This window comes from Lynx rufus, unplaced genomic scaffold (assembly GCF_022079265.1).
Source record: "Lynx rufus isolate CCGP_SWC_20201006 ecotype Redwood Valley unplaced genomic scaffold, mLynRuf1.p SCAF_18, whole genome shotgun sequence".
NCBI classification, from domain to species: Eukaryota; Metazoa; Chordata; class Mammalia; order Carnivora; family Felidae; genus Lynx; species Lynx rufus.
The window spans coordinates 29,505,043-29,522,835 of NW_025814832.1; the positions used below are offsets into that span (position 1 = coordinate 29,505,043).

The 17,793-nt window shown below is 59.5% G+C and overlaps 1 protein-coding gene across 8 annotated transcripts in view; it reads right to left on the reverse strand.

The window, feature by feature from the left end:
- Positions 1 to 558: 558 nt before the first annotated feature.
- The window catches only part of TMEM94 (transmembrane protein 94), a 33,656-nt gene continuing 16,421 nt past the window's right edge, over positions 559 to 17,793 (reverse strand). For 3 of the 8 annotated variants that reach the window (XM_047081398.1, XM_047081399.1, XM_047081405.1), the window contains 30 exons: positions 14,665 to 14,784; positions 14,207 to 14,334; positions 13,851 to 13,987; positions 11,976 to 12,178; positions 11,451 to 11,602; positions 10,973 to 11,075; positions 10,664 to 10,750; positions 10,273 to 10,389; positions 9,905 to 9,961; positions 9,545 to 9,649; positions 9,238 to 9,402; positions 8,807 to 9,016; positions 8,038 to 8,353; positions 7,379 to 7,552; positions 6,881 to 6,983; positions 6,539 to 6,756; positions 5,656 to 5,837; positions 5,428 to 5,566; positions 5,053 to 5,168; positions 4,825 to 4,924; positions 4,464 to 4,572; positions 4,079 to 4,268; positions 3,776 to 3,853; positions 3,403 to 3,488; positions 3,060 to 3,141; positions 2,664 to 2,812; positions 2,491 to 2,585; positions 2,299 to 2,392; positions 1,946 to 2,116; positions 559 to 1,779 (listed from right to left, as the gene is read on the reverse strand). In XM_047081398.1, the coding sequence (XP_046937354.1) occupies positions 1,707 to 1,779; positions 1,946 to 2,116; positions 2,299 to 2,392; positions 2,491 to 2,585; positions 2,664 to 2,812; positions 3,060 to 3,141; positions 3,403 to 3,488; positions 3,776 to 3,853; positions 4,079 to 4,268; positions 4,464 to 4,572; positions 4,825 to 4,924; positions 5,053 to 5,168; positions 5,428 to 5,566; positions 5,656 to 5,837; positions 6,539 to 6,756; positions 6,881 to 6,983; positions 7,379 to 7,552; positions 8,038 to 8,353; positions 8,807 to 9,016; positions 9,238 to 9,402; positions 9,545 to 9,649; positions 9,905 to 9,961; positions 10,273 to 10,389; positions 10,664 to 10,750; positions 10,973 to 11,075; positions 11,451 to 11,602; positions 11,976 to 12,178; positions 13,851 to 13,987; positions 14,207 to 14,334; positions 14,665 to 14,784 (4,059 nt within the window). In that variant the 3' untranslated portion in view covers positions 559 to 1,706. The remainder of the gene's footprint in view (positions 1,780 to 1,945; positions 2,117 to 2,298; positions 2,393 to 2,490; positions 2,586 to 2,663; positions 2,813 to 3,059; positions 3,142 to 3,402; positions 3,489 to 3,775; positions 3,854 to 4,078; positions 4,269 to 4,463; positions 4,573 to 4,824; positions 4,925 to 5,052; positions 5,169 to 5,427; positions 5,567 to 5,655; positions 5,838 to 6,538; positions 6,757 to 6,880; positions 6,984 to 7,378; positions 7,553 to 8,037; positions 8,354 to 8,806; positions 9,017 to 9,237; positions 9,403 to 9,544; positions 9,650 to 9,904; positions 9,962 to 10,272; positions 10,390 to 10,663; positions 10,751 to 10,972; positions 11,076 to 11,450; positions 11,603 to 11,975; positions 12,179 to 13,850; positions 13,988 to 14,206; positions 14,335 to 14,664; positions 14,785 to 17,793) is intronic. The other 5 variants (XM_047081401.1, XM_047081406.1, XM_047081403.1 and 2 more) reach the window with 4 other exon arrangements.

The window sequence follows — 17,793 nt, forward strand, 5'->3', positions numbered from 1 at the left end:
GACTTTCTGGCAGCCGTCAGCGGTGCAGCGTCCGTTGCCTTTGCCCCCAGCAGGGTCCCCCCTGCTGCTCCAAGCCAGCGACCTTCAGCACTGCAGCTCTAGGGGGCGGTCTTCATGGCAGGCTGAGGGGACCTGTCAGAACCTCACATGTCAGCAGGGCTCCCTCCCGCTGTGTAATCTGGCCAGACAGCCCTGCCCCCGTGGACAGGGACCCTGGTAAGAGCTTCCTCCGCCCTCCTACCACCTCCAATGTCTCAAGTGTCTGTGCCGAGGACCTACTGACGCCTGCTGTGCCGTGCTGTCCTGGCACTCTAAAAGGCTGGAGAAAGCTGTGTGTCTGACCCAGTTCCCACAGGTATGCACAGGACATGGAAATAGGCAGCCAGGGGCTTGCTGTCAGCGGCGGTGGCGGTGCCCAGGCCAGCCCCTGCTCCCACTGCTGCCTGCCCTCAGTGAGGCAAAGCTGGCAGGCATGGGGGCAGTGGGATTAACAGATGCCCAAAGTCCAAACTTTTTCAACTGTAAATGTTATTTTTTAAGCAGAGAGAAATGCATATATTTTAAATGGAATTTATTCTATCTATAACCACCTGAGAGGACACAAGGGAAGGGGCTTCGAACCACAGCAAGAGTGCCCACTGCCCACCTCGGGGCCAGAAGCCTGATCTGGTTGGCCCAGGCCCTGGCTCTGTAACCATTAACGTCTTCTCCCAACTAACACCAATGAAAGTGTCATTCCATGTGATCGGACTGTGTGTTTGGATCTGTGCCGTGGACCTCCGAGCCCAGGGTTCTCACCTGAGCCAGACCTGAGGGCTCTTGCCAGTGTGGAAGGAGGAAGGCTCGGGCCCCCCCCTCGCTTTCGGGGCTCCCTCACCAGCCAAAGTCTTGGGTGGGCCCCTTAGTGGCTGCCTCATGGACCAGCCACAGATTTTTCTTAGGCAATTTACAAGTTTTAATACAAACCAGTCTACATTCATTCCTAAAAGGCTCATTTCCAGTAAAAAATATACACCAGTAAAAACATTCTCACACGAGAACTACGGCAGGGGGCTAAAAGGAGCCCTGGACCACATCCCCAAGACTGACGCTCGAGGCCAGCTTGAAGGCAGCACAGGAAGAGGGGCCAGGGCCAGGCGGGGTCGGGGGCAGGGGGGGGGGGCGGGCTCTTCATCTTCAGGTCTGAGCGTGAGGCTCCCCCATAGAAGGAGGGAGGGGAAACACTCAACCACATCCAGGCTCCTGCCCCAGGAAGACAGGCTGGGGTGCAGGGAGGATACACCACCACCGCTGCCTTTGACAGTGGCCTGTCTGGACCTCCCACGGCTGCTACCCCTGAGGTCCTGGCCCCACAGTTCACGGCTCTGCCCGGAGACCCCAGAGCAGAGGGCCCTGGGTTAAGAGCCCCTAAAGAGGGGGGCAGCCCACAGGTGGAGGGGGCTAAGGGCCCCTCTACTAAGTGCACTAGGTCATACATTCAAGACCAGACTGGCCTGATGCCGAGGCCATGGCTCACCAGCTCCTCCACGGTTAAGCCCCGGGGAGGGGGCAGGATGACAGCTGGGTCTGACACAGAGCTGGGCCTCCAGTGCCATGGGGCGCAAGAGGAAACCCTGAAACCTTCGCGATACCAACTCCCCAGACTCAGAAACTGGTCTGGCTTTAGCCCCAGGACCAGGGCAACTATGGGCACTGTGGCCAATGGCTCAGAAGGGGGAGTTCATGCCCAGCTTCGTTTCAAACTGCAGTTTCTGTCGCTTCTGGTAGCGAACCCGGACCCTGGTGGGGCAGGAGATTAAAGCACAGGTTAGAGCAGAACCCCAGACCGGGAACAGGGTAGGACCCCAGAGAAGGATGGAAGTCCAGGCAGCGGGCAAGTGCCCAGGAGGTGACAGGCTTGGGGAACGCGCCTGACCCTGGAGGGAGTGCCCAGTTGGCAGCTCACCGAATCTCATGCAGCTTCACGATCTCGTTGGTGACCACCACAAGGACCAGGGAGAGGCAGCCCAGGAGCCATGTCAGCAGAGGCACGTCCTCCAGGCCAAAGTGGACACGGCTGTCCCTGTGCGTCCACAGCTGTAGGTCCACTGCCGTCTGGCCCACCTGCCCCAGCAGGCTGCAGGGGGGAGGTGACAGCCCTGCGTGAACCTGCCTCTTCTTGCCTCCTGCCCTGCTTTTCCCAGTACGAGTAGCTCAAGGGGGACAGCACTCAACCTCTGGCTCAACTCCTGCCTTCGAGCCCCCTAGTCTCTGCCAAAGTCCCCTGCCCCTCCCCCACCTCCACCCGGAGATACTCACACCACGGGCACCGTCACGGCCCACCAGAGGTTTGTCAAGGGGCTCTTTCTCCACAGGGGCTTGGTGCGATGCACGTGGGTGATAGAAATGAAGACTGGAGAAAACAGGGCCAGTGGGCGGTGTTAGACTTCCCACCGGCCGAGGCCTTGCCCCCGGGGTGCCCCACCGGCCCCCTCCCCGGGAGCCTCTCACCCGTGTGCAGGACGGTCAGGGCCGCCGTGAGCTTCTGGGCTGTCAGCAGCCCGTTGGCAAAGTCGTCAAACCAGGCTGGAGCTGTGTCGGCGTGACTGCCAAAGCAAGGGGTGGGCTCAGCCCCCTCTGGGCCCCGGGAAAGTGGGCAGGGGGCGGGCGGGACCAGGACCCACCTGCGCAGCATGATGGAGGAGCAGTTGGTGAGGTTGCGGGCCCGGGAGCTGTCACAGAAGCTCTGCAGCGTGAAGCCAAAGCAGATGAGGCACGAGCTGACGGTGAGGCTGAATTTGAGCAAGAAGCAGAGCAGGAAGTAGTGCTGGGTCTGCAGAGAAGAGGGAGGCCTGTCACTCACACGGCAGCGGCCCCTCCGGCACCAGGCGCGGCGGGCTCTCCAGGACACGGGCAGGCCCAGGGGCGGGGGACGCCTCCCGGCTCCACACCACCACCTCCCCTGCGGTTGGCGGAAGTCCTGATGGAGGCCCCTACCTCTCTCTCCCCCAAGGCTCCGTCCCCTCCACGCACCCATCCCTCAGGAAAGGGCCAGGCTCACAGGGCTCCACGTTGCTTACCTTCTTAGGAATGGACTGAAGGTTCTTCCCCGTGGCCATAGACATGATGGAGCTATGCGGGGGCTTTCCCAGCAGAGAGATGCTGAAAAGCAGGGACTTGGTGAAGCGTGGCGACTGTGGCCTTCTGTCCCCCAATTCCCACATGGGTAGCCTTTCGGGAGTTTTGGGACGCGAGGGGAGGTCTGAGGAGATGGGATAAGACGAAGGAGAGAGAGCCCCCCAGTGCCCTCTGCACCAGGAGACGTGAGCACAAAGCGGGTCCCACAGAACCTGGGCTCCTGGGGCTGCTCGGGGACATCCCAACCCTGCCTGCCTGGGCACGGAGGGGCAGAATGACTCTCACCTGAGCAGAGGGTAGCAAAAGCAGGACAGCCACAGGATGTCAGTGGTACTCAGCAGCGGTGGCAGCTGAACCAGACAAGACAGGAACTGGACCAGGAGAGCCCAGGAAGCATGATTAGATTCTAGCGAACAGTGGGATGCCTGGAGCCCCAGGACCGCCCGGCCCTGTGCCCAGACAGGTGCCCAGAGGAGCTGGGGCCACAGGGGCCACGATTCTGCTGATGGGGTCATTACCAAAAGCCCAGGGGTTTCACAGAGGCTAGGGGGCCCCTAGGCTGTGCCGCATCCCCCGGAACTGCCACCTCAGACTCAACTGGCCCTGGGCGGGGGAAGTGGGCGGGGGAGGGGCAATGCCTGTGCCGGCCCCACCTCACCTGGATGACCACCAGAGTCAACTGGCATTGCAGCAGGAAGAGGAAGCACTTGCGAATGCCGTAGGTGGCGTGCCGAGCCTAGGGACCGGGAGGGACAGATTGTGGCCAGGCCTACAGCTGACAGATCTCAGCCAAGAGCCAGATGCCCCAGATGCTCCTGCTAGGAAAGGGTGGAGGCAAATAACGGTGCCCGGGAAAGGCTCTCTTGCAGGTACATCTGCCCCAGGGAGCCCAGGTGGAGCCTGTGTCACTATTCCCCACCCCATGCAGGCCCCACGTCCCACCGCCTTCCCGAGCCCCCACCTGCTCAATGAGCCGGATGATGCTGATGGTCTCTTCCTGGCGAAATGTCAGGGAGCAGGGCAGGCTGTTGAGCTGCCCTGAGAGCTGCAGGGGAGAAAGGCCATCCGAGGCCTGGGCCATGCTGGTGCTGGTGGCGTAGCCAAAGGTCTCCCAGGAGCAGCGGGACGGGTACAGGGGATCCAGGGCGATGCTGCTCGGCGCAGGAGGAACGCACACCCCTCAGCGACACTCCGCAAAGACCCCATCCCATCGCCCATAGGACTAGGCAAGCACCTGCTCCCTCTCTTTCCACCATGTCCAGGTCCCTCGGTCCCAATTAGGGCAAGATCAGCTGTGGAACATGCCCCAGCCCGTGTAAGCCCCCGCTCTAGGATGTCATCCTGACCTGATGTCGCTCTGGAGGAAAAGGCAACTGTTCCTGAGGTTGGCAGAGCTGCCCAGGCAGCAGGTCACCTCCCCATATTCCTGCATGATCTTGATCATCTCACACATGGCTGGGGTGGGGTGCAGTCGGGGGGCACAAGAGTCAGGTAGGCGGAGCCCTGTGTGAGGCTCTGGGAAGAGACCCACGGGGCAGGAGAGCAGGAGACAGGGGAAGCAGGCCCCTCTTGGGGACAGTCCTGCCCCCAGGAGCATGAATATCATGGAATGATTGTCACTTCTGACTCCCTAGAAAGGGCACACCCACAGCTCCAGCCCCCTGGATTCCCCAGCTCGTCCAGCCCAGATTCCTCTATGGTACTCACTCTCGGGGGTACAGTCGGTGAACAGGGGCACTAGCAGGGGCACGTTGTCAATGTTCTGCAGGTGGGGACGCACCTGGTGGATGCCTCGGGGCAGCTTGGCCTGGAGAGAGCAGAGATGCCAGGAGCCTCAGGACTGGGGAGAAGGGTCCGTCCCTCCCTGCCCCCCTTCTCGGGGCCAGCGATTCAGCTACCTCTGGGGGTGAAGGGGCACAGACCCTGCCGTCATACCCGGTTGCAGTCCTCCAGGAAGCTGGGGAGGTCACTGTCTGTCGGCTGGAAGCTAATGAGGTCAGAGTGACCCTCCTCCTCCATCAGAAGGAGCCCTTCTGCATCGTCTCGGGACACTGTGGAGATGAAAGCCTGTCCTTCACCTTGGAGTCAGCCTTTCTGGGGGCCTTTCCTTGCCCTGAAGATGGCAGAGAACTTCCTGCATCTGGGTCTCCTCTCCTTCGCTGTCAACTGTTGTTACCGCGGGGAGACGAGAGCCATTTTCCAAGGGAATGTACTTATCAGGAAAGATCTGCGGAGGCTCTTTCTAGCTGTAGCTCCCAGGAGAGAAGTGCCCACACCCACCTCGTCCCCACCACAAAACTTCGCCCTTACCCTGATTCAGGTCATCATGCAGGGAGCCAGCATGGCTAGGGCTGGAGGGGGGGATCTCAGAGCCAGGCATGTCCCCATTGGGCGTGAGAGAGATGTGGCAGTTCCAACCTGTCTCCAGGCCCATCTTTTCTGCAAACACCTGCAAAAGGCAGATGGCCATGAACAGATGGGCCCACAAGCCCATGGGAGAAAGGATCAGGGGCAGCAGAGAGGGGTGGCTCTCCCCACCTTGCTTTTGAGCTCATCCTCCAAAGAGAAGTAGACGAAGCGGATGCAGGCATTGACCAGCCCGTCGATGAGGCGCACGATGTCCAGCCGGGCCTGGTACTGGGAGGACACCATGCCCATGAAGATCTGGCCGCTCAGGGCCTGCATACAGTCTTCCTTCTCCAGCACCTCCCCGATCCCTTCTTCAGGTAGGCACAAGGCACAGAGCCCGGCCAGGAACACCCAGGAACCAGCAGATTCCAGGAGGCGGCCCAGGCCACACACACAGATGCCACACCCAAATCAATGAGCACGTGGGCCCCGGGGGACCACACACAGCCACGCACACACACAGCCAAGACATACAAAGGAGCCAACGGACACAGGAGAGAAGACAACGAGAGGTACTCATCAGTCAGGTGACAATCCTCAGGAGTAACGATAGAGCCCAGCCCTGGTCCAAGGCAAGGGGGCTGCCCTCACTCTCAGCAATGGCCTCAATTCATGGTCTTTTGGGTCATAAGACCCCTGTGAGTCTGTCTGTTTGGTGGAGTGGGGAGGGGCAGGGTGGCTCTGAGTCCCTCTGTTTCAGCAGGGTTGTGACCTGGCCTTTTGTCTGATTCAAGTAAGGCCAATGTTCTATAAATACTGCTATTTTATAACTTTCAAAGAAAGCCCTTTGCTATCCAGTATCCCACCGGAGTGTCACAAGAAACCTGTGAGGAGAGGAGAGCAGAGCAAGCACCTACCTATCCACGAGAAGGCTAAGGGACTGGCCCACATCACCAGGCGGTGAGTGCCACCTAGATGCTGCGCCCACTGTCCCCTCTGCTATGATGGACTCCACGGCCCTCCGGAAGCCCTCCCCACTCGGGGCCCCCACAGGGACGGATGTGCACGGTACCGTCAGAGCTCCAGCTGTTGCGGCGGGTGCTGAGCTTGATGGGGACAGTGCTGGGCAGCTCGCACATGGTGAAGATGCTGCTTTGGCCAGGCGCCTGCACCAGCTCAATGCACTTGCCGTTGAGTTGAGAGGACAGGGCGCAGCTCATGGGCTTGTAGGCAAAGGCAGAGCAGTAGCCAGACAAGCAGGCTCGCTGGTAGAAATCCAGAACTTTCTTTCTGCCAGGGAAGCAGGGCAGGAGTGAGGCGAGCAGTCCTGAGATGCCCCCCTGCCCGTGGGCCGGCGGGAAGGCAGATGGCAGGGCGGTCTGCGACCAGCACTGGCGTGTGCCTCCTCACCCACCTGTCAGAACCCGAAAGAGGGTAGATGTCGGCCCCGTCCCAGAAGTCTGTGCAGGCCTCTAAGACCACGTCCGCCGTGCCATGGGACAGCATCTGTTCTGTACCTGAGGCAGGGAGGAAGAGGCTGAGCCGTGAGTGCCCCAAGCCACCGCTGCCCTCCTCCCGGCTCACTCACTCAGGGAACACCCTGCCATCCTCGAGAAGGGTGCTAAGGAGACCTTGGGGGTCTCCACACAATACCCCAGGCTTATGTGGGAGGTGCCGGGCTTGTGATACAGACACTAGGCCGCCCGTCCTTCAAACAGTCCAGGCCCCTGTGGCCACGCCATCCCAGCCCCAGTCCCCAAATCCAATCCCTGCCACGTGCAAAGAAGACTCGGGACGTTATCTAGCGCTCATCTGCCCGGGCTGCCCCTAAAGAGGGATGCCTAAAAGAAGCTCCGCCCTGCCAAGCTCCAGGAAGGTCTGGCCTGATGCTGGCCAAGCCTGGAAGGCTCACTGGTGGTGGTGTCCTTGATGAAGAGGCTGATCATGTGGCTGAGGGGGGGGCGCCGCTTGGTGACACAGGAGAGCCTTCCCAGCGAGGTTTCCTTCACCATCTCGGCACTGGGGAGGCGGTAGAGTGCAAGGTGGTTTTCCTGTTTGAAGAGCTCCTTGGCCCCAGGAGTGAAGCCTGCAGGGGGAGGGATAGCAACTCAGAGTGTCCGGGAGGAAGCACCTGCACCGCCCTCCCTGGCACGGAGACAAGCCCAGTCAGGCTGGGCTGCTTCCTTTCCCCTGCTCATCCCGCTGTTGGTTACTTTCCAAGACGAGATGAGGAAGCACTGCCGAACGGTGCCTGGTGAAAGGGGGTGGTCAGAGCCTAAGAGGGCTGGGGCGCTGGCTGGCTCAGTTGGTTGAGCGTCTGACTCGATTTTGGCTCAGGTCATGATTTCACAGTTCATGAGTTCGAGCCCCACATCAGGCTCTGTGCTGACAGCATGGAGCCTGCTTGGGATTCTCTCTCCCTCTCTCTGCTCCTCCCCTGCTTGCATTCTCTCTCTCAAAATAAATAAATAAACAGTAAAAAAAAAAAAAAAAAAAGAAGCTAAGAGGGCTGACGGCGCTCTCCATGCGGCCACTGGGCACCAGTAGGTTCGGAAGCGGCGGCCAGCATACCTATGAGGCGGGCCAGCTCGCAGAGGCCCCAGGGTACGTGCACGGGCAGGACGGCGCTGTGGCTCTCCTGCAGGGCAATGTTGCACAGGTGGTCTGAGAACCGGCACAGCCGCTCCGTGACGCTGGCGTTACACAAGTTCAGCAGCACGTTGAGACCCAGGGGCTTCAGGGAGGTAAGGTGCAGCTGCCAGTTGGAGTCATCGAACTGGATGCAGGAGGGGTTCTGCTGGTCCTGTGACAGGCTCAGCATCTCCAGGTGGTAGTCACACACAAAGTCCTCCGCTTCGTACGGCTCGCCCTCCAGCCCGGGCTGGGCCTCAAGGAAAACGTGGAGGGGAGAGGACAGCGTCAGACTGGAGGGTTCGTGCTCACGCTCTGTGCATCCCTCCCCGACACCCTCTCCCTGCCCTTGCTGGCCTTCAGCTGCTTCTAGTAGCTACCCCCAACGATGGCAGTACCCAGGCCAGGGAGGGAACAATGAAGGATCTCTTTCAGGCGGGTGGAAATATTTTAGAGGAAGCCGCCAGCTTTCTGTCTTTAGAAGGTGGTAACTAGGAGAAAGGGCCTCGCCCCGACCAATTACCATCCGCGAAATCCAGAAAGGGAGAAAGGGCCTACTTCCCGGAAAGGTCCCAGATGAGGCCTTGGGAGACGGCCCTGCCTGGCCAAGCCTGGTGGCCTGGGAACGGAGGCCGTGACATCTGCACCCCATAGCCTCTTCGGCAGGGAGGCCGGGACACCCCACGGCTGCTCTCCACCTTCCTCTCACCTTGCCAGGCTCTTCTTCACCACCCTCTGTGTCCCTGCTGAAGCTCACATTGGAGCCGGATGGGTGTTTGCTGCGGCCGTGTGCTTTGTGGTGAGAGTAGAATTCAGGGGGCTTGGGACCGTCACCGGGCCAGTCACCGCGTTCCTGCTCATTGGAAAGGTGCAGGGAAGTGTTCAGGGAGCCAGCCAGGAGGGCATCTCGTTCGTGGGGCTGAAGAGAACAAGGAGCACAGGCCTCGGACTGGGGTCCCAACGGCTGCCACGGACCAAGGAGGCAGGGCAGTTATGTCCCTTCACTGCTGGCTGTGGGGGCTCCGCCTCAACTGCCCAGCAGATCCTAATGGTGCTCGAGCCGTCCTTCTCCCTCTTAGCCTCACCCTCCCCGAGGCCACCGGCCGGGCCCAGAGCTGGGTCCCCGGGAGCCGGCCATACCTCCTCCTCTACCTCGGGGTGGCAGAAGGAGCGGGTGGACAGGTCATCTGTTAGGTCCTCGTGGCTGCTGTGTGGGGGCTCCACCTTCCCACTGAAGAACAACACGGTCTCCGGGCTGGGGTTTGGCCACGACAGGATCCCCTGTTTGTCCACACAGCATAGGACCTGCAGGGAGAGACAGGAATTGGGAAGGGGGCTTGGCATTCCCCAACTTGCCAGGGTCCACGTAAGTGGCAGAAAGGCACCCCACACATAGCCAGGCGGCAGGCCAGCTGAGGCGGGGTCCTCCCACGGGGCCCAGCCTCACCGTGACAGAGCCCAAGCTGTGCAACAGGCTGGAACTATGGCTCAGCGTCGGCGACGTCCCCTGGATCACCCGCAGGAAGTGACCCCAGATGCAGCGTAGCATTTCCTGGCGGAAGAGGCAAAGTCCAGCATTATTTCCCTAGAGATAGCCTCTGGGGCCAACAGAGGAAACAGTGCAGGGATGCCAGGAAGTTGGGGTTGGAGAGGCATTTGTCTGGGCAAAGCGCGCTGCCCTCATGAGACAGGAGACTCAATGGCCACAAGGCAGGGGAGCCCCAGGGCTCCACAAGGGGCCAGCTTGAGGGAGCTCAGGTCGGTGCCTACGGGGGCCTGGGGCCAAAGGTGTCCCAGGTGAGCATACCTGAGAGGAGACGGCTTCTGTATAGCTGCTGAGAGTGTCCTCCGAGAACTTGGCCAGCTGCGCAGAGAAGAGGGAGCCGGCTCAGGGGGCCACCCTCACACAAGCCTCCGAGCTGGAAGGTGGGGGGCCCCACGCCAGCAAGGCTCCGAACGCCGTTGGTAAAGGACACCTGGGCAGTCCCCGAATCCCCTGTCTGCTGAGCGCCAGGACAGACGCTCACCGGCCTCTCCCAGGCCTGGCCTGGAGAGCTGCCCAAGTCCTGCCCACATGCCGGGCCCACAGTCTGCACCCATTCGCTGGGCACCCTCTTTTTGCTCCTGGTTTGTATTCTTTTTGCACTGTCCCCCAGATGCCTTGGAACAACCTACCAAGGAGCTGGGAGAGGCCTTGCTCATCTGAGCCAGGACGCGGGCTTCTCCACAGGCGGTCGCCAGAACCCAGAGGGCTGGAAAGAGCAGGGGGAGGACGGGCAGGACGCCGTTCACCTGGGAAAGCGCGAACCACACTGAAGGCTCCCAAGGAGCTGCTGGCCTGGAAGGAGGGAGGGAGGGAAGGGCTTCCCCGGCCCTGAAGCCATTCCCTGAGTAGAAAGGGACAGCTGTCCAGGGCAAGAAGAGAAGAAGGAAAGCAGGCATTCTTAAGTTTGAAGCCTGAGGGACCCTGGGGCTACAGAGAGGAAGGAACAGTCAGGGCGCCGTGAGGGGACCCAGGCTCCACAGAAAGTGCAAAGCACGACAGTCGGGATAGGGTGGGGGTTACCTGTAGCTGGAGGAGGGTGTACTGCCAGGACGTGACCCCAGGGGCATTCAGCATAAAGCGCAGGGCATTGGTGATGAGGAAGCCGGCCTTTGGGGCACAGGAGAGGTGCAGCCTTAGCCCCCACCACCCAGAGAGACACTCGGGCTCTAAGGTTCCCTTTCCTCTGCCCACTTACACGCCCCCAACCCCAACACTGGCCAGCTCACTCTGGGATCCCTGTCTTCACTCACACGCTCACCTGAATCTGGCCCTGAGGCTCCCCCTTTCTCTTGGCCCTCTCCCCTGCCCTGCGCGGCCCGCCTCACGCACCAGGACCACAGGCACAGCGTAGTGCAACATCACCGACTGCACCGTGAACCGCTCGTTGTCCAGAGCAGTGACTGGGCGGGACAGGGCCATGTCCAGGCACCACCTGCAGAAAGGGGTGACCCTACAGTTGTGCAAGCTCTCAGGAAGAGGCCAGAAACATGCACCTTTACGGGGCATCACTGAGTCAGGCAATCTCTCCTATTCCCTGGCCCCCACCAAGTCCCCCGCCCCCAAGAGAGGGGTCTGGGGCAGCCTCCAGAGCTGTCCCCTCAGAGTTCCAACAGGGGGGAGAGGAACAATCACCCAGTCTAGGAATGCTCATGAGACACTAAAGAAAAGACCCCATAGAGGTGCCTGCCCTAAGGGAACCTCAGCGTAAACAAGGCTCCTCGTCACCCACCCCCTGCCCCCAGCTCACAGAGCCACTAGGGACGAGGATAAGTCAGGGGACAGAAGGAAGGCAGGGTAGCAACCCTACCTGATGTTGTCAATCACAGGGGTCTCAAGGACACGGAAGAGTCTGTGCTGCTGGGGGTTCTGTGGCCCTTTCTTCACTTCTCCCCTGGGGGAAGGGGGTGGAGAGAAAGGGGGAAACAGGTCTCCCGGCTCTAAGACAATGTGTTCATCATCCTGCCAGGGAGGAAGGGGGAGGAGGTTGAGGGCAATTAACAGGTTCATTCGGAAGCCACCCTTCCTTGACAATTCCAGCTAAATGGAAGCAGTTCATTGGGTTAGGGACCATCAGTTAGCAAAGAGTCAGCTGTGGGGCGGAGGGTTGGGGCAGCTGTGGAACTGGATTCCCACAAGCTTAAGGGGCAGAGAAAAGAAAGAACAGGCCAAGAAGGAGAAAAATATTCTAGCCCTTCTCTGTTCTCCTAAGAGCCCTTGCCAAGAAGCCTGTGAGCTGGCCAGGAAGCTTCAGGATTAAGCCCTGGGGCCCTCCCACCATTGCCTGTGGATGCTCCCACGGCATTTCCAGGGGAGGAGAAAAGTCCTGAGCTACCTTGATCCCCCTCAGAGAGGCGAACGATTCCTGGCCGGGCCTCAGAGCTATGATGTCTCCTTCCACCAACAGGCTAACTGGCAGGTTGACCAGATGTCCATCTCTGTACGCCCAGTGCAGGGACCAGGATGGTGCAAAGGGCATGTGGAGGTCTGGGTACATGGCATCCGGCCACTTGATCTCCTTGCCATCCCTGAGCGCATCTGACGAGAATGGAAAGAGGAAAAGCACCTCACCCACAGCCCCACACCCCAGCCACCCGGCAGCACACACCATGGAGCGCGGTCTTCTTTCTCCTTCCTTTCCCAGAAGGTTTGCCGCAACCCACACCATTCACTCCGACTCGCCCAAGGTCACCTCCCCTGTGAAGCCTTTCCCACCGCTCCAGCCCAGGCACCGCCAAGGCCTCTGAACACCTGAAGCTCTTCTTCTTTGTAGCCCCGTTCCATTCAAAGACATTTCATAACCATGGCCGAGGGCTTTGAGGGGTGCAAAGATCAAAGAAGACACAGTCCCTGCCCTTGAGGAGCCATAACCGAAAAGAGAGATGCATGTGGGCAGATAACACCAAAGCAAGGCAAGCATGTGCTCAGAGTGTTAGGAAAGATCCCAGTGCTGCAGGGAGCACAGAGGAGCTGATGTGATCAGAGGTGGCTTCAGGGCAAAAGGGTGGGTCCTGAAGGAGGGGCAAGATCTTCAGTTAGAGCAGAGTGAGGGAGGAGCAGGGCAGGCAGGACAGCAGGAAGGAGGCACAGAAGCAGGGAAGTCCACAGTGGTTTTAGGACTGGGGAGTAGTTTTCACGTGAGGGTGAGTAGCAGAAGAGGCTGGAGAGGAAGGTTGGAGCCTGGGCCAGAGTTTCTGGGATGCTTTGATGAGCAACAGGGAGCCATGGATGCTTCCTGAGCAAGAGACTAAGCTCTCGGAGGGCAGGGCCCATCTTTCTCAGTCACTTCCTGTGCCTGGCACATGGCTGCAACTCATTGGTCATTTCAGAATGAAGCAACGTCTTCTCACTTAGCATTTATTTATTTATTTATTTATTTATTTATTTATAATAATTAAAAAAATTTTTTTTATTTTAGATAGAGAATGCAAGTGGGGGAGAGGGGCAGAGGGAGACAGGAAGAGAATCTTAACCAGTCTCCATGCTCAGCACAGAGCCCGACATGGGACTCGATCCCATGACCCTGGGATCATGACCTCAGCCAAAATCAAGAGTCAGACACTCAACCAACTGAGCCACCCAGGCATCCCCTCATTTAGCATTCAAATGTCTGCTGCCCAGTACAGTTAGAGAAAGGTCTCAGACAACAGGTGTTTCTCTTACAAGACCACATGCCCTTGGGAAGTGGGAACCACCGTCTCTCAGAAGAACCTAACACCCCCGATCCGTAGCTGGGGCGTAACCACTACCTGAATGAAAGGACAAGCAGAAATCTGACTGAGCAACTCCCTTCTTTAGGATCAGGGCTGCTCCATTTGGGGCTCCCGGCTCCGGGCCCCACCCCTAATTCTTGCAGGTCTTAGACTTCTCTGGCCCATCTTCCCACCTGCCCTGGCCCAGTACCACCGGACAAGACAGACATAGAAGGGAAAAATATCACTGTTCTCCTGCCAAGAGAGGGTCTTCTCTGTTAGTCTCCCACCGTTAGCAAGCCCGCGTGCCGTGCCCAGGCCACCACCTGCATGCGCCTAGGTGTCCCTGGCTATCACTGTCCTGCTCAAAAGAGGGCAGGTGAGCCTTCTCACTCTCTTGACGCCAACAGCCGCCAGAATGCTGACCACCCGTGTGCCAGGCTCCTGGCTGGGACTCGGGAGAAGAGCTCACAGGGCTCCGACGCATCACGCCTGGCACGCCTGACCCTTGGCCTCACCTTGGATTTGGTCAATGATCCCTCGGAGCCTCCGCTCTACCTCCCTGCGCTTCAGCCGATCTTGCCGCCCGATGAGGATGAGGTTGAGAAGGAGCAGGAGGCACAGCGCCGAGGCGCTCACCAGCTCGGCCCCGTGGCTGGCAGGAAGGAGTGAAGGGGGTTCTAGCAGGGAGAGGGGCCCCCTGCCCCGGCCCCTTCTGGAAAGCGTGTCTGGTTCTGGTGCTGACAGCAGCCAGCCAAGGGACTGAGGATTCCTAACAACCCGGGCGGGGGGCGGCGGGGGGGGGGGGGTGGTGGTGCAGACATGCTAAACCTGAGGCAGGGGTGGGGCGGCTCGGAGGAGGGAGGCAGCTCACCTGCCCGCGGGCTGGCCCCCGTGGCAGCCCAGCAGCAGCAGCACCGCCAGCAGCATGAGTGAGGCGCCAGGCCAGTGGAAGCAGGAGCAGCGGTTACTGTGGTGCAAGAAGCTGCTTCTCCACATCTCCTGAGGAGGTGAGGAGGTGAGGAGGTGAGGAAGGGCGGCGGGGAGCGAGGGCCCGGGGAAGGAGCCGGGACGCAGCATCTTGCTGGAATCTGGCCGCCTTCCTCCCACAGCTGCTTGACCCTGCCCCAGCCCTCCGACCGACTGGCTGCCCCCCCCGCCCCCCCCCTCCCCCCCAGGGCTGCCTCGGTCTCCTCCCGGGCTCCTGCGCCAAGTGCACCCAGGACATGAGTCTGCGAGGCAGCCCAGGGTCACGGGGAGAGTCACGGGCCTCCCACGCCTCTCCGCCATCCCACTCAGGCTCTGGGCTCCCTGTGAAGAAGCTTCCTTCACCTTCCACGTGAGACATTTCTTCTGTTCCTTCAGGTGTCCTTCCAGCACCGCCTCGAGCTGCTCCTTCAGGATGCTGAGGGCCTTCCGGGTGGACAGGCCCAGGGCCAAGGGTGGCTCGCCCTGGGAGGGAAGCAGAAGGCCCTCAGCATCTCTCTGGGCACCCCCTCCCCCCCCCAGTCACTGCCTGGAGTGGCCTTCCCTCATCCCTCCCCCCTGAATCCTCCCTCCTCTTCCTCCACTAGTCCCAGCCCTCAGGGTGTTGGCTCAAATCTCCACCACGTTAAAAATCCCCTACTCCTCAAGGCCAAGTTTAAAACAGAAACAGACCCGCGACTCTCTCTACTCAGGGTTTCCTAACCCACCTTCCAAGGCCATCAGCATCTCCCCACCCCTCGCACCGATCTGGCCCCTCACCTCCCCTCTACCTCTGCCGCCGTCTTTATATTTCACAGGCCGAAACATAGTGTGTTTTTAAGCAGGGAGAGGATAACTAACAAAGAGACGCTGTCTCTTCATTGTTCCTAGTAAAAGCATTAAGAAAAAAAACCCACGATCTTCTGTTTCCACCATTTCACAGAAGGGAGGATGCTCCAGCATCGGGAAGGACACAATCTCAGACAAAAGACAGCTGCTCCCAGGAAAGGGACGACTGTCACGTCACCGAGGGTGGTGGAAGGGGGCACGGATGGGGGTGGTCCTGGGCAACACTGGGGACCACCCACGTTGTCCTGTGTGACCCCAGCCTGGCCTCTTCTTATTGACAGCCCCATTCCTGGGTTTCGCTCCTGTTTTCTCCTTCTCTGACTGGCTTTTCTTTCCTGTCCATCTAACCCCACAGCCCACCCTAAGACATCTCGACAAATTCATATAAGTTTCCAGGGCAACCTCAGCCACCATCATGGAGTAGTTGCTCATCACCACCAAGCTTACAATTCCTGAAGTTTACCTCTAGCCTGACCACTGCCCTGAATTCTGGCCTGTTTACTCAACTGCTGTACTGCTGTTTCACAGGGCCCAGGAGTGGTTTCATCCAAAACGCTGGAATGTGGCCCTTCCGGGCCCAGACAGCACAGCTCCTGCAGTGACCCCCCTCCCCCCAACCTTACCTCCCCTTCCCCCTCTCCAGTCTCTACCTTTTCCAAACCAACTGTGACATCCAGCCACAGTAGCAGACATCAGATCAACTGACCGCGTTTATCTTGCCAATCAAGCCCAGACTCCAAAGCATGATCTGTGATCTGCTAGTTTCTCCAGTCCCCTTTCCGGCATTTCTTCCACTCCTGACGCAAGCCACGCTCTCCTAGCTGATGGGCGAGCACCTTTCTGCATTTTCCTACCAATAACACGCTGCCTGCCCCAGACAACTCTTATTCCCCCTTCAAGACTCAGCTCAAAGATCACCTGCTCTGGGAAATTTTCCCAAAACCAAGGGCTGCACTTACAGGAGAGGTTTGTATTCCAATAGCACACTGGACAACCTGGCTCACAGTCTGCATCATGGAGAGCTGTCATTATAGATGTACTTGTCTGGCTCTCCCACCTGGCTGTCAGTTCCCTGAAAACAGGTCTGAATTCTTCCATCTCCACACACCCCTGCAGCCAACTGCTAAGACAGGGCCTGGCACACGGCAGCAGCTCAGTGAACGCTTGCTGAATGAATGCATGCACGGGACTCTGGGATCCCAGTGACATCTCCATCAGGGGTTGTCAGCCCGGGATCTCTAGCAGAAACACCTGCAGCTTCTAAAAAGGTGGATGCCCAGGTCCCACCCAAATCCACTGAATCAAAACTTCAGAAGTTGGGATTGATGCACACATTGAATCTGATGCACAGATCCCCAGGTCGGGGGGTCCTGGGAAAAAGAGCACCCCCGGGGAAAGGAGGGCTGGGGGAGAACTGGGTCTTTCCCAGGGCCATCCCAAGAGCACCAGTGTGAGCTCCCACCAGGAAAGGTTCTTGAGTAAAAGGAGCAAAGCCCTAGACTTGGGGCGTCAAGAAAGGGACTGAGGTCATCTACCGAGTCTTGATCAAGGGTGGCTGAGCTGGTGATGCCCTGGCTGCCTCGGCCCATTGCCCTCCCCTACTCCACACCTGCCTTCCCTGGGGTCTGCCCTGGCTTTGCCCACTAATGTTCCAGACTTCCTCCTCTGTGCCTCTCTCCATATCCATAGCCCTCTCCTTGGCAGCCTCGTCTTTCACAGGACACACGTCTCCATTACTAGAATGGGATGCTGCACAGGGGCAGTGTCCCCCGGCTGCAGACCCGCCCTGGTAGGACCCACCTGAGTGGAGTCCCCACACTGGCCCATTGCCAGCTTTCTCAGTCCGAGAAATTAGGACGGGCTCCAGAGCAAACCTGGCCCCAAGACTTCCCAGATCCCTTGCCTAAATCTCCCCTAATCCCCACTCTCCATGCTGGCTTTGGGGGATTATGAAGATAAGAGCTGCTTCTTCCCAGAGGGGATAACTGGGTATTTCAGCTCAGGAAGAAATGGCCCTCTGGGCAGAGGGCCCGTACCCTAGCATGGGCAAATACTATACTCCAGAGCATCCACCTCCCTCTGGCAGAGATCCTGGGGCCTTCCTGAAAAGCCGTGGTCCAGGACAAATGAGTGTCAGGTAAGGCTGAGGTCTGTACGTCTGCTTCCCTGACTCCTGCACGGGAGTGGGGGAGGGGAGGAAGAAAGGAAAAGGGGACCCGAGGCCTTCTCATGTCTAAGGGACTGGCCCAGGGGGTGACGCCTGGGCCAGGGAAGAAGAAGTTGGGTACACAGGGCCTCCCACACCACCCCTCCACCCCTGCCCACTTCTCCCCCAGGAGCTTTATGAGCTCCCTCTCCGCAGGGGGAGCCGCGAAGCTTCCCAAGACGGACTTGCCAGGGCCTCCAGGAACGCTGCAGTGAGAAAACCTCCCGGAGGCAGGGAAGGGCTGGCCTGCAGAGGTAGAAAGGCTGCCCGCCAAAGAGATGGGGATTGGGCAGGACAGAGGGAGGGCTGGATAAATCCCAGGGGGCTGCAGGTCACGTGGGAAGCTGCTGGGTCTGGGATGCGGACCATGCTCAGGAAGGCAGGCAAGGGCTAAGAGGAGCAACCAGGGAACCAGGGTGGCGCCCCTCCTCCAGCCAGGC